We start from the raw sequence: 13,628 nt of genomic DNA, 5'->3' as shown, positions 1-13,628 counted from the left end.
ACTAATTTATTATAGGATAATAGTCATGACGTACTGAAAATATGCAGATACAATGCTAATTATGGCTCTAAATTCAGATATCTATAATATTTTTCCCTATATTTATTATAAGAAATTATATAGATTTGTTTAAAGAAAAGAAAAATTATATGTACGATATTAAAAGGCATCCTTTATGGAATCATGTCTTATAACAAGAAAAGGTACATACACGCCATCGTTACACTTTTTTTTGTTATATGCATGCCAATATATTACAATAAAAATAATTCGATATCCAGTTTTAAAAGGATCCTAATAAGTCGAAAATTATTTGTAAAGTTTACGTACATGAACTTGTGAAAGAATTATAATAATTATAATTATAATTAAAATTAAAAAAATAAAATTCGTGAGCCGACTCGGAAGTGACGATGACTTGCAAGGCTGGATTCCAGCACAAGTCTTCTTGTGTCAAGTTAAAGTCTCTACCCATGGGGCCCACAAAATCCATAATAGGATGAGGAAGATCAATATTATGTAAAATCTGATCCATTTAATGAAAATTAACAATGGTAAATCACTGATTAGTGTGATAAAAACATTCTGACTTTCCACAAAAAAACACTCAGTAAATGTAAAATATATATATCTATATAGATAAACTCTTCAGAACAGGGTTGCTTGTTTCGTGGGCAAAACCAAGTTCCGAAATGATTGGAACTCATGTAATAATAATACTCATCAGATAGGTTCCAGATTACTTGACCAGTTGAAGTTACAATCAAACAGAAGCAAAAAGGCTGCTAAGAAAACAACCAAAGCAAGCATAGTTTCTGCAGGACTCAAACATCATTCCATCCCCTCAATGCTCTTGCAAGATCCTTCTTAAACAAACAATAGAATCTACTATGATTTATATGCGTTTGATTTTGGCAAAACCATGAACCTTTGAAGATTGCATCATTTGCCACTTCTGGGATTAAAATGAATCAATGCCAGTGTTATGTAACACAGAGAATAGAAACTGTTAATCTGAAAGAAGAAGGAGGAGGAGGCATACGAGTGCAAAGACATGGAGAACAAGGATTCGTCTTCTCAGGTACATGAATCAGTCCGATGCCGATACGCATGCATTCCTGCATAAGCAAACCGCTGCAGTTTCCCTTACGTAATCCCTTCCCCCGATGATCAAATCTGCGTAACCTGAAAAGGACTGACATAAGAAGGATTCGGTGGAACTAATTTTGGGTAATTTCACAGCTCCATGCTTCATTTTCATGTGATTGCAACTTATGACACATACCATAAACTCAGGATCACCCGTCATAACCAGATAGATCATGCCGACAGACATAAGGCCTCAACCAGGAAAACATGTCCAAAGCAGATCATGTAAGCAAAACAAATAAAGGCAAGAGCTTTTCTCTAATGCATGTGCCAATCCACAACTTCCATAATAAACAGAGGGAGATGCTTTAATAATAAGCTGTTATTCTCTCCATAAGCTCAACTTTTTCCCAGTTAAGCCAAAGCTCCAAGCACAGCAGGCTACCTATTTCGTTTGAGACATACAGAAGAACAATAGGATTCACAATAATAGTGTAATAAACTTCATATACACACACACACACATTGTATAGCAATAAAGCTTCAAATTCCACCCAAAAAAATACTCTTTCATGTCTAAAGATAGAAGGGTATGAAGCAAACACCTCGACCTAATCAACAAAGCCAAAAGTGCAATCGGAAGATTCGACACTGAAACAAGAATTACAAAAGCATGAAAAAACAATGACAAAATCAAAAGCTTTGGGAGCAAATACCTGCAATGAAAGAAGGAAACAAGCGAGATGATCATATTCTGACACTCCTCTGATGAACCTTAGCCTTCTCGGCATCGATGATGGACTCGACCCGCATAACAGCGTCGTCAAGCTTCCCTTTTGCATTCACCACTACGTAATCGAAGTTCTTCAGATGCCTAACTTCTTCTCTCGCCGTCGCAACCCTAACAAGCAGCTCCTCCTGACTCTCAGTCCTCCGATCAATCAACCTCTCCACCATCGCAAGCTCGCTCTCCGCCACAAGGAAAATAAACACGGCGGAGTTACCCAGAATCTTCCGCAGTGTCTGAGCTCCCTGAATATCGACTCTCAGAACGATATCGTACCCTTTCGCCATGAACTCTCGAATCTGCTTCTTGGGTACTCCTTTGTATTCGCCGTAGACGAGGGCGTACTCCAGAAGCTCGTCTTTCTCCACCATTGACAAGAACTCGTCCCTGGACACAAAAAAATAGTCTTTGCCGTCGATTTCACCGGGCCGCATCGCTCGGCTCGTGGCGGTGACGACGAAATGCAGACCCTCGCGCACTTCACGGAGCTTCTTAATCACCGCGTCTTTCCCGACGCCGCTCGGACCACTGATTACGATGATGAGCGGAACCGGCGGAGGGCTTATCGGGTCGACGGAGAAGCAGGAGCCCAGATGGAATTCGAGCGCGCGAAGCAATTCGGGCTTAGTGGGGGACGAAATCGCGCCGGGATTAGGGTTTTCAGCGCTATTCGGCGCCTGGGTATCGGTCATTTTCAAGGAAGAAGAACAGAAGCGAGGATGTTGACGGAGAAATTGGGGATAAGGACCGGATTTGGGGATGGGTTTGGTGGGAATTGGGGAGAAGGTGGAGCGAGAGAGAGAAGAACAGAGTTTCCGAAACATTTGGAGATTAAAGAAGAGCAAATCGCGAGATGAATTAGGGTTTATGAGACGACGATCACGTCCAGCGGCTTGGATTTCTAGGCGGTGAAATCTCAAATTATCCGTTTGGGGGCGAGATCCCGATGTTCGCGATGGTTCGAGTTTTGCGTTCCAATTATATGAAAGATTTCGTAGTCTACTTAGAATTTCATAATTTTTTTATAAATCTCATTGTTTTCTTAAAATTTTAATATAAATTCCTAATGTACATTATTTATCACATGTCATAAAGATGTAAACTTCAACTGAAAGAGTGAATTTTTTTTTCTAAATGTTTCTTTTTTGTTTAGTCTTACATCATAATTACTAATATTTTCTCCAAATCTATATATTATCTTTAGGGTGTCAAAACGAGCCCGTCTCGTGAGCTAGCTCGTGGCTCGCCAGAAAACGAAATTTTTTTCATATTATTTATATGATATTATAAATATACTAATTATTATGATGGTGATAATTGAAAATATTAAATGATATTGGTGTTTTAATAAATTTTTATGTATTTATTTAAATTTATAATTATATTTAAAATAAATATAAATAAAAAATATTATATATCATTGGCTCAACGAGCCGACTCGTTCAGATCGGAAAATTGGTGAGCGATTTGAGCTGAGGTTTTTCTGACTCGTTAGAAAACGAGTCTAACGAGCTGAACCCAAAACGATCCGAGCCAAATGAGCCGAACCTAAAATAATCCGAACTGGCTCGTTTGACACCCCTAATCTTTGATATATTATGTTTTATTATATGAATCAAAATAAATAAATAAAATGTAATACAGCAACAGCAGGAGGTGGATAGATAATCAAGACCCACCAAACGGACCATAAACCAACCTTGTCTTTGAAATATTTCTATTTTTGGTAATGCACTCTTAGATAGATTGGATCATCTAACTCAAATCCTATTTCACCCTTCGTTTTCACATTTCATTTCTTTTTTCTTTTATTTTTTGCACCAACACATGTTTTTTAACATGTAAATTATTATTATTGGCTAGATGAATAGGTGTGCTTATTATTATATAAGCTTATATATAAAATGATAAGTTAATGCGTATGTATTAAGATTTGACGTCCATATAACGATTTTTTATAAATGGCATTGTGCAGGCCACCTACTCCATATGTTTTGAGTTTACGCCCACCTTGAGATTCTTCTCCATCTCTTCACCGACGTCATCGTCGCCACGTTCCTCCTCTCCCCGATCTTCGATTTTCGGCGATTATCGGTCTCGGCTTTTGTTCTCTCCGAATCTCCGATTCGTTTGTTTGATTTTTCTCCCAAAAGCCCTAATTTTTACCTTGATTTCTCGTCTCTGAATTCGGAAAAATCCCGGCTTCCTTGTCCAATTTGGAGGCTTGAGACCTGCCCATCGATCTTTGCCGGTAAAAAAGATCGCCCATCTCCTCAGTTTCATCGAAGCTTGCGGATCCAAGATCTCGTATTGTTGATGGGCTCTATTAGGGTTTGCCCGGAGGTTCCCGGATCTTCGAAATCTTCGTGCCCGACGCCCACCGCCTCGACGTCTCGCACCGAAACCGTCAATGGCTCTCACGAATTCAAGATCAGTGGCTATTCTCTCGCGAAAGGGATGGGGATCGGCAAATACGTCGCCTCCGACACGTTCATGGTCGGGGGTTACTCGTGGGCCGTCTACTTCTACCCCGACGGCAAGAGTCCGGAGGACAACGCGGCGTATGTTTCTCTGTTCATCGCGCTGGCGAGCGAGGGCGCGGATGTGAGGGCGTTGTTCGAGCTCACGCTTGTGGATCAGAGCGGTAATGGGAGTCACAAGGTTCATAGCCATTTCGGCAGGACTCTCGAGAGCGGGCCGTACACTCTCAAGTATCGGGGAAGTATGTGGTAAGTTCAATTTCCTTTATGTCACCGCTTTCAATTGTTCCCTAATGATTCGTAGTTCACGTTTCCTTTTGGGTGGATTTAGATCTTTGTTGTAAAATTTCCTTGTGCCTTATGACGTATCCTTTGCTTCGGTTTTGTGTATGCACACATGAGAAATGATAACACTGAGAGCCTTGGAAGCCTAATACTGTAGTGCCATTGACTGGATTCTGATGGATTTTCTGTTTCTTGTTTCATGATTATGCTAGTCGAGTTTGTTTGTTATTTTCTGGTGGCATGGCTATTGATGTTCTGATGCACATTTCAGGGGATACAAGCGTTTTTTCAAGAGAAACCTTTTAGAAGCGTCAGACTATCTCAAAGACGATTGTCTGTTGGTACGTTGCTGTGTCGGTGTAGTGAAGTCTCACACAGAAGGACCTAGGAGTTACAAAATCCATGTTTCGCCCTCTGACTTGGGTCAGCACTTTGGCAAGCTCTTGGAAAGTGGGAAGGGGGCAGATGTAACATTTGAAGTTGATGGAGAAGCATTTTCTGCTCACAAGGTGGTTCTTGCAGCTCGCTCCCCTGTTTTTAGGGCACAGCTCTTTGGTCCATTGAAGGATCGAAATACACAATGCATAAGAATAGAAGACATGGAAGCCCCCATTTTCAAGGTTATCTCTTTAATTCTCTTTCTATGGTTTTCTCTCTAGGATAAAATCTGATTGCCCCTGGAATGCTTAAGTATAAAGTTTGTGGCCTTTTTTTCATATCAGGCTGTGTTAATAATAGTTATGGGTCTTGTGAGGTCTTCTAGGAATAGATAGCTTTGTTGGTTCCTTGCCTCTCTCTTGGGTAAGTGATTGTGGTGTCATACAGGATATTCTTCTATTCACGAATGTTCATTCCGGGATCACCTCCTGGGGCGCTGTTCCTGTTCACAAATTTTACTCTCTCCCGGGATAAGGTTCTATCTTTCTGCTTCTCTTCCTGATTGCATGTATGTGTGTTTGGTCAGATGATCTGGAAGCTGTTTGAGCATTAGCTGCGATTGAGTCTACACAGTCTTTCCTGTTAGCCGTTTCACTATAGTGTTTAGTAAAACACATGGATGTAGCTTCCCTTAGGTGGCTGTTTTCTTTAAGTTTCTTTTCATCTAATTGTTATATTAGAAGCATCTATATGTCAAAGATTCTTCGGCATCTTATCTTGGAGAGATTGGGATTGTGGTTTTAGTGTTTTAAATGAATCCCTTGGCATACTTTGCTCTTATGTTCCAGTGGTGCAAAGCACAAGTTGTTTACTTGGGTTGCTGTTTCCATTAGTGGCAGAGAGTGAATTCTGGCTATATACGAGGTCGCCGGTGTAGAAGATACAAAATATGTTAAAACGATTTTTTCTTGTGGTTCATTGTGCAGGTGTTGCTCCATTTTATCTACTGGGATGAATTGCCGGACATGCAAGAGCTAATGGGCACAGAATCAAAATGGGCATCTACACTAGTGGCTCAGCACCTGCTTGCAGCTGCGGACCGTTATGCTCTGGAGCGGCTCAGAGCAATCTGCGAGTCGAAACTCTGTGAAGGGATCTCCATAAACACTGTCGCGACGACATTGGCCCTGGCCGAGCAGCATCATTGTTTCCAGCTGAAAGCAGTCTGCCTCAAATTCATCGCCTTTCCGGAAAACCTAAAAGGTTAGACCTTTCTCTTCTACTTTTTGCAGTAGCGGTAGTAGTGTAGTGGGAAAGTTGAATGAGTTTTCCTTGTGTGTGTGTTTTCAGCCGTGATGCAAACAGAGGGGTTTGAGTATCTGAACGAAAGCTGCCCGAGTGTACTAACGGAGCTGCTGGAGTACGTGGCGAGGCTGGGGGAGCATTCCATAACAGCGGCCTCATCTGGGCATCGGAAGGAGGTGGTGGCGTTGGCCGACGGCTGCGACTCCAACGGACGACGTGTGAAGCAGCGTTTACATTGATTTGACGATTCGTTCACCGGAAAGCTGTGCTCTTTCTTTAATTTCTCTGCAGGCACCTGAGAATGGTGACCGCTAGAAGATTATAAAATAGGACAGAAGGAGATTTGTGCATTTTGTCTTTGTGAAAGTGTAACTTTGTAAGCATTCGTAGTAGTAAATGATGTTTTTTTTTTTGGTATATGACATGATCATATGATGACCATAGGAAACTTGAAAGACGATGCATTTAATACCCTTCTTCACCTTTCGAATCCTCCCTTGTCAATCATTCCTCGCACTTGGGCTGAATTATTCTGCGGCTTATCGATATGAGCAAACAGATCAACGCCGGAATCAAGACCCCGGAGCTTTTCGGAATCCCCTTGGTTCCAAAAATCCAGGGAACAGAACACAACGGAGCTCTGCCCTTTTGCGACCAACTTCACTGATCGAGACCCGCCGTCCCGTAGCCGAGGTTCCGTCTCTTAAGAGCCGAAAATCAGAGATCGAGAGAGAGAAACCCTTGTCGGGTTCCTTGGAATGGGCGGATGATCAATCTGCTTGTTCTCTTACGTGAACCATGTGGAAAAGTCCACTTTACCCCTCAAATTTTGGCAAACGATGAAGTAATGATGCTTTATACCGAAACAAAACCTACAAAGTTGAATATGTACATGCAAATCTATATTGCTTATGAATAAAAAGTCAATTTTTTTTTATAAACTATATAAAAAAAAAAAGGAAAGCCAAACCTTTTCTAAGAATATGAATCCATGTCGTTGCTTACAAAATAAAAGCCAAACACTTGGAAAGTTTGCATATTTGTAGGAGCCAAATTAACTTCATATAATAATAATTAATTGAAGAAATAGGACCCAATGGGATGGGTAACTGCAAATTAGGCCGAAGCTGCCGAAGTAGAACCAAAGACCTTTTCTTACTTCTGTTGTCTGGTGACTCTGGTTCTTTACATAGACAAGGCTCTATCTTATTATGACAGTGAAGCCTCTTTTTTTTCTTTTTTTTGGCTAATATATTAAGCTATGAAAAATATAATTAATTATTTGCATTCAGATTTTTCTTGGTATATATATATATATATATAGTTCCACAGAGAGGAAGTGTTCAGGGTGTAAGTGAACATGGAGCGTATCTGAGAGAGAAAGTGAAAAGAAAGAAGGAAACGATGCTTACAGGTTTTCCAGTTCCAGGATGAACTCTGCAACCTTGATGAATGTATCCCGGGAAAAACAAAAAGGGGGAAGGGCGTCGAAATAACTGACTGAAGTGTAGCTCTCGTAGTTTGTCCCGGGATCATCAGCGATTGTCACCTCCTTTCAGAGCCAAGTTCCCAGAAGATCTGTGCAAAGGATATGACAGAAACTGAATCAGAATGCAAAAGACAACCAAAATCTATGCCAATGTTACTGGAGAATGCAGCAAAGAACAGAGAGATCGACCAGTGACATTAGTAGAGAGGTTTTACAATACAAAATGCAATACCTGGGGCTTGGTATCTAGTGAACCATAAATAAACGCCACAAATACTCGAAAATGAGATCCTTTTAATCCTAATCCCAAAAGAACAGAGTGGAATTCCATAACTTTATCAATTCCAAGCCACAATATATCCGGAAGCACAAAAGGGGGAAATGCAAACTATGCACTGAAAGCCTCGAAAAGTCACTGTCAACAGTGAAAACAAGGCTTTTCGATGAATGGCGATCAACAAGGCAGAAGCTATTCCTCGCCTTTTGAGGCTTACTATAATCGTGTCTTTCTCATTCCAAACAACCGGAGATGTGTCCAAAGTGAATTATCTGTAATGGATTATACACAGCTTAAGTCTCCAAAATGAACCTGATTTCTAACCAGGTTATCCTCATTAAGCAGAGAAACCATAACTATTAATCCTTCTCCAAAAAAGTCCTAATCTATCTCCCACATGATCCACCAATACTTCATACCCCAATTCTCAATATCTGTTGAGCCACAGCACAAGCTTCATCAGAAGCAGAGATGATGAACTTCGCAAACAGCTGGAAAGTGAAATGGAGCAAAAGGCTCCTAATCCAAAACACAACCAGTATACTAAAAAAATGCCATAACAATTGCTATCTGATGCATTTGTGCCATGATTATGGCTGCACAGGTTTTGAACTAATGAAATGGTGTGCTGGCACATTTGTTTCCCTTTATTTTCCGGAGAGAGAAATCCGCAGGACATCAGATCAAGCACAGCCATGAGGAGAATAGCCACGCAACCACTCATCCATCAGCGACAATACTTGACCATTCAACCAACTTACGCTAACCTTCCGCAAGAGAAGAAGCAGAATACGACTTAGAGGCGATCCTCTGGCTTACAAACGTGCTAGAACTAATTGAAATCACTCAGTTGCACCACAACTAAATTCCACAGCCGAAAACCAGTGGGAATTACACAAATGCAGAAGATTGAACAATCCAGCAAACAGAGGGAGCCAAAAGATGGCCTGGAATCCGATAACAAGAATCAACCAAATTCACAAATCAAAGCTCACATTATACCAAGACAGACAAACAAACAAAATAAACTGATGAAGCTAAGTTCATAGACCCTCCATACATTTCCAATTCAGAAGAATCAAAAGGCGAGAGATTTGAGCCACCAATTCGTATTCAAGAGAAGGGTTGACTTACTTTTTATGACGTCGGCCTCGCTTAGGTCCCCAGCCCTCGAGCTTGGCGACGGGACAACCGCACCGGGACCGGAAAAGCAAGATGGCACGGCCGTTGGGAGGAGCCATCTTCCGCAGCTCAGCTCTCAAACACTCGTAATCGGGATTGTTTTCGTTGCCTCCTTTCCAAGGCAACCGATCAATCTCCTTGGCCGCTCCCGATTTGACGCATTCCTCCGTCTGGAGCTGCAAATCGAACTCCATCGCCTTCTTCAACCCCTTGCACTTAGGGTTCTGGCATTTCCTCGATCTGGGCCCGCAGCAGAGATCAACGAACGCAATCGATGCCGCGAAGAACACGGCAAAGGCGAATAAGTACGAAGCCGGTGAGATTCCTGCGGGATCGTCGTCGTTGTCGTGATCGGAGAAGATCAAGGGGGCGAGGGAGGAGAGAGAGAGGGAAGGGAAATGAGAGGAGAGGAGAGAGAAGGAGTGGAAGAGGTAGGAGAAGTATGAGGAGAGGAGGAAAGCGCCGGAGAAGAGGACGAGGACGAGGATGAGGAGGTCGAGGGTCGCAGAGGGAGAGTGCTTGCAGAGGAGGAGGGAGGAGGAGCTATGATGGTTGTGACGGTGGTGATGGTGATTATTGTGGTGGTTAACGGCGGATCTCGCGGTGGGCATGCTGGTTGCGGCGGCGGCGGTGGAGGAGGAGATGGAGCATGTTAGAGGAGAAGGACGGTGGAGGAGCGAAATGCCTCCTCCTTTACATATACTCCTTTGTGTATGTATAGGTTTGGTAACTAATCATATTTAGGGAAAATGAAAAAACAGTAAACCGGGATTTTCTTACAAAAAAAAACAAGATAACATGTAATGCACGTAATCTGTGTCTTTACATACTTCATACAAATCCGTATTAATTACAATTAAATGTAACTTCTAAAAAGATAAGATTCTCACCCGTTATAAAAAAAAAAACAATTAAAATTCGGCATATATATTTATTTGATAGTGTATGAAAAATCGGAGGAGGATGAGAAGAGTTGAATTTTCTTATCCTTAATCCCAAATGCAAACCAAAAATTGTCAATATAAGCAGATCAATCATCAATCATATAACATGATACCAATTAGCCTACTAATAATAACGATCAATGGCTTAATTAAGAGATGAATAAATTAAATATAGGATTAAACAATCAATTAATCAGGGATAAACTTTTCGTGTCTCATATCTCGAGGAATAATGGTTCACTTGACCATTAGTTTTCATCACCGTCACGCGTACCACGGGCTAATAAAAAATGTTAAACAGACATATTAATATATAAAAATTTTATTACTACATAGGTTCTCTATAATTTACAATAATACAATATATATATATATATATATATGCAGTGGTGGCGGATCCAAAACTATTTTTATGTGGGATAATAATAACATATGTATAATTTCATATGAATAAGTATAATCTTATTGGGGGGTATTTATCAATATTATTTTATAGTTGTATAAAATTTATGAAGAAATTAACTTTTTTTTTTACTAATTATACGGGGACACGTGACTAAATACTACATAGGTCCGCCACTGTATAATATATATGCATATATAAACCAACATAACATAACATGGATATACACTATACGTAATGTATATGTACACAGAATAAGCACGCCGGGAAGCATGAAATGACCAAAGTGCCCCTACCGGAACTCCACCGGAAATTTCTAATCCTAAAGTGTCCCTGGTCGTTTACATTGGGCCTAACATTGTTTGGGTCATGCCACGTAATGGGCCCTTTATGGGCTTTGTGATTATGATGACGACGATGGAATTTCAAGCTCTACTAATGCATTTTTTCCGTATTCTATAATTTCATTTTTTTTTTGTAAACTGTTAACCATGTAGCTTAAAAGTAAATATGAGATTTTAAAAAAAAAATATTGTATACATTTCATATGGCTGATATAAATTTCGAGCTTTCAGTGTCACTGTTTTCCTACGGACCTTACAAAAAAAAATTTTTCGCGAGCATAAATGAGTTTCAGAAATTCATCTTTACGCAATAAGTATCATCACATTCTAAACTTTAATAGAATTACAAATATTTAAATAATAATTACATTTTTTTTATAGAGAATCAACCGTTTGTTTCTTAGGGTCACAGGGAATAACACTATATCCATACGATACACTTTATTTAACCGACAATACATAAAAATATAAGAGTCTGTCAAAAATTCAACCGATTCTCATTCTATTTTTGGATAGAATAAATCAAAATAATATAATACAATTAAATCACCAATATAAAATCAAAAGGGGTTTTGAAGAAAAGAATTCACCATTGGAATTGGAATCTCTTATCTCGCATACCTAAAGAAAGAATATTTAGAAAAATTTTGAAAAAGAGAATGTAACATCTTTTTTTTTTTCTTAAAAACCATAATATATATTCTTTCAAATTTATTCTACACTGTTTACGTTGAAACGAAAATAAATAATTATGACTACAATGAAACGTTGATTAATGTGCTTAATCTTATGTAAGTCCAATATTGTGATTTACAAACTTTTCTAATCAATTACGATTATTAGATGAACAAGATATTGGCGGCCATATTTTCATTTCGATATTAAAACATTGTAGTCATGGCATCTACTGAATTGTACTTAATTTGAATAAGTGGTGTGTGTATATATATATAAACATTTTAACCATAATGCTTCCACTAATAGTCGATAAGATTAAAAATTAACCACTAGCAACAAACAATACCCGTAATTTTCCTTGTAATATATTTCAAATTTCAATTAAATAACGAGGCATGCATGGAGCCAATGCATTGCATCTATGCTTAATATAATATTACGAAAAAAACAGTACAAATATTTATTTTTAAAAGTAAAATACATAATATTACTAAACCAACAGTACAAATACAAATGTTCGTACTCATTTAATTAAAAAAAAATATTTAACTTTTTTTAAAACATCCAATTAAAATCCAATTATCTACAAATTCATCTACAGTTTTTGTTTTATAAATATATCCCGAAATATCTAAAAAAAAATTATTAATTTATCTGTTTTTCAACTGAAATTTAAATATGTTTACATATCAATTTAATATCATAACAATTGTTCAACAATATTAATTTATTAATTTGTAAGTTAAACATAATGTTTTATAGGAAAGATCCTACTTATTATTGAAAAATAAAATGTAAAAATTAAATTAGAAAGAAAGAACAAATGATAAAAGAACGAAAACACTTTTATTGTTATATCTCTTCTTATTATTGTTACATTATAATAAAAATAATTTATAAATTTATAGGAAAAGTTATTAAAAGAAACAAGTAAATAAGGACATGAGAGAAATAAATAAAGCAAAATATAATTGATACAATATATATTTTATTATTAATTGATATTATGCCTTTAATTATTATCAGCCATATCAAATCTTCATATTTTGTTTCTATTTCAACATTCTCTCTCAATATTGATTTTGAAATAATTCAAAAATCAATCTTAAAGATAAAATAAAATGATGAAAAACTTCACTATTATTAGAAAAATCCATAGTCACCAAATTGTATTCATTTAGAGAATATATATTAATCTTTCTCAAATCACTTTACGACTTTAAAGTGCTAACTTTATTTCTTTTTGTTATAGCATCTTGATTGATCTTAGAATTTTTAGTTTTGACTTCTTTTTGTCACATCACATTGTTTGAATCTGGTTTTCTTACTCCACTTTGAAAGATTTGGATATATGAACATCCAAAACGCAAAAGAAAGAAAATATTATAAAATTAAAAAAAAAACATATAGTCGAGATCGCAACACTACTCTAATACCATATTGAAAAATAAAATACGAAAATTAAATTAGAAAGAAAGAACAAATGAGAAAAGAACGAAAACATTTTTATCACTATATCTATTTTTCTTATTGTTATATTACAATGAAAATAATTCATACATTTATAGAAAAAATTATTAAAAGATACAAGAAAATAAAGATACGAGATAAACAAATAAGACAAAATATAATTGACACAATATATATTTTATTATTAATTGATATTGTGCATTTAATTATTATCATTCATACCAAATATCCATATTTTGTTTCTATTTGAACATTTATGTAGTACAGAAAAATAGAAACAAATAAAATATATATATATATATATAATGTATAATTAGAGATTTTCTATTTGAAATTTTTTTATTATCTGGGGGACAAAATAAAACATATACTTTGTGTAGGATTGAAATAGATAAGTTAATCAATATTAAGAAATTAAGATATATTAAGAATGCCGAACGTATTTTCTCAGCAACCCGAAAAAATCAATAAAAATGCACTCATGAAGGAAAAAAAATACATTTTCAGACCATCAATC

At 37.4% G+C, this 13,628-nt stretch overlaps 3 protein-coding genes across 9 annotated transcripts; 1 reads left to right on the top strand and 2 right to left on the bottom strand.

The window, feature by feature from the left end:
• Positions 1-663: 663 nt before the first annotated feature.
• Positions 664-2,850, bottom strand: LOC104822316 (guanylate kinase 3, chloroplastic). 4 transcript variants are annotated; one of them, XR_773166.1, is made up of 3 exons: positions 1,806-2,849; positions 1,043-1,185; positions 664-955 (listed from the first exon to the last, which is right to left on the bottom strand). XR_773166.1 is itself a non-coding variant. In XM_010553479.1 (2 exons), the coding sequence occupies exon 1, from the start codon at positions 2,698-2,700 to the stop codon at positions 1,837-1,839; it is 864 nt and encodes a 287-aa protein (XP_010551781.1). In that variant the 5' UTR covers positions 2,701-2,850; the 3' UTR covers positions 664-1,195; positions 1,806-1,836. The 4 variants fall into 4 exon arrangements, 3 of the variants coding, with proteins under 3 accessions (XP_010551781.1, XP_010551783.1, XP_010551780.1); XM_010553479.1 differs by having other exon boundaries at positions 664-1,195; positions 1,806-2,850; XM_010553481.1 differs by having other exon boundaries at positions 664-1,176; positions 1,806-2,850.
• Positions 2,851-3,852: 1,002 nt separating this feature from the next.
• LOC104822314 (BTB/POZ and MATH domain-containing protein 2-like) lies at positions 3,853-6,800 on the top strand. Of its 4 annotated transcripts, XM_010553477.2 has the most exons (5): positions 3,857-4,605; positions 4,913-5,287; positions 5,467-5,554; positions 6,006-6,282; positions 6,370-6,800. In XM_010553477.2, the coding sequence occupies exons 1-5, from the start codon at positions 4,193-4,195 to the stop codon at positions 6,561-6,563; spliced, it is 1,347 nt and encodes a 448-aa protein (XP_010551779.1). In that variant the 5' UTR covers positions 3,857-4,192; the 3' UTR covers positions 6,564-6,800. The 4 variants fall into 4 exon arrangements, with proteins under 4 accessions (XP_019059087.1, XP_019059086.1, XP_010551779.1 ...); XM_019203542.1 differs by lacking the exon at positions 6,370-6,800 and having other exon boundaries at positions 3,853-4,605; positions 4,913-5,261; positions 6,006-6,093; XM_010553476.2 differs by lacking the exon at positions 5,467-5,554 and having other exon boundaries at positions 3,858-4,605; positions 4,913-5,261.
• A 602-nt stretch (positions 6,801-7,402) lies between these two features.
• LOC104822313 (uncharacterized protein At5g19025-like) lies at positions 7,403-9,992 on the bottom strand. The gene is made up of 2 exons (XM_010553475.2): positions 9,225-9,992; positions 7,403-7,902 (listed from the first exon to the last, which is right to left on the bottom strand). Exons 1-2 carry the CDS (start codon positions 9,881-9,883, stop codon positions 7,860-7,862), a joined length of 702 nt encoding a protein of 233 aa, XP_010551777.1. The 5' UTR covers positions 9,884-9,992; the 3' UTR covers positions 7,403-7,859.
• Between the last annotated feature and the right edge of the window lie 3,636 nt (positions 9,993-13,628).

The sequence above is a fragment of the Tarenaya hassleriana genome, unplaced genomic scaffold (genome assembly GCF_000463585.1).
Source record: "Tarenaya hassleriana unplaced genomic scaffold, ASM46358v1 Cleome36, whole genome shotgun sequence".
NCBI lineage: Eukaryota > Viridiplantae > Streptophyta > Magnoliopsida > Brassicales > Cleomaceae > Tarenaya > Tarenaya hassleriana.
The sequence above is the reverse complement of the archived record's forward strand: the minus strand, read 5'-3'. Positions and strand labels throughout refer to the sequence as shown.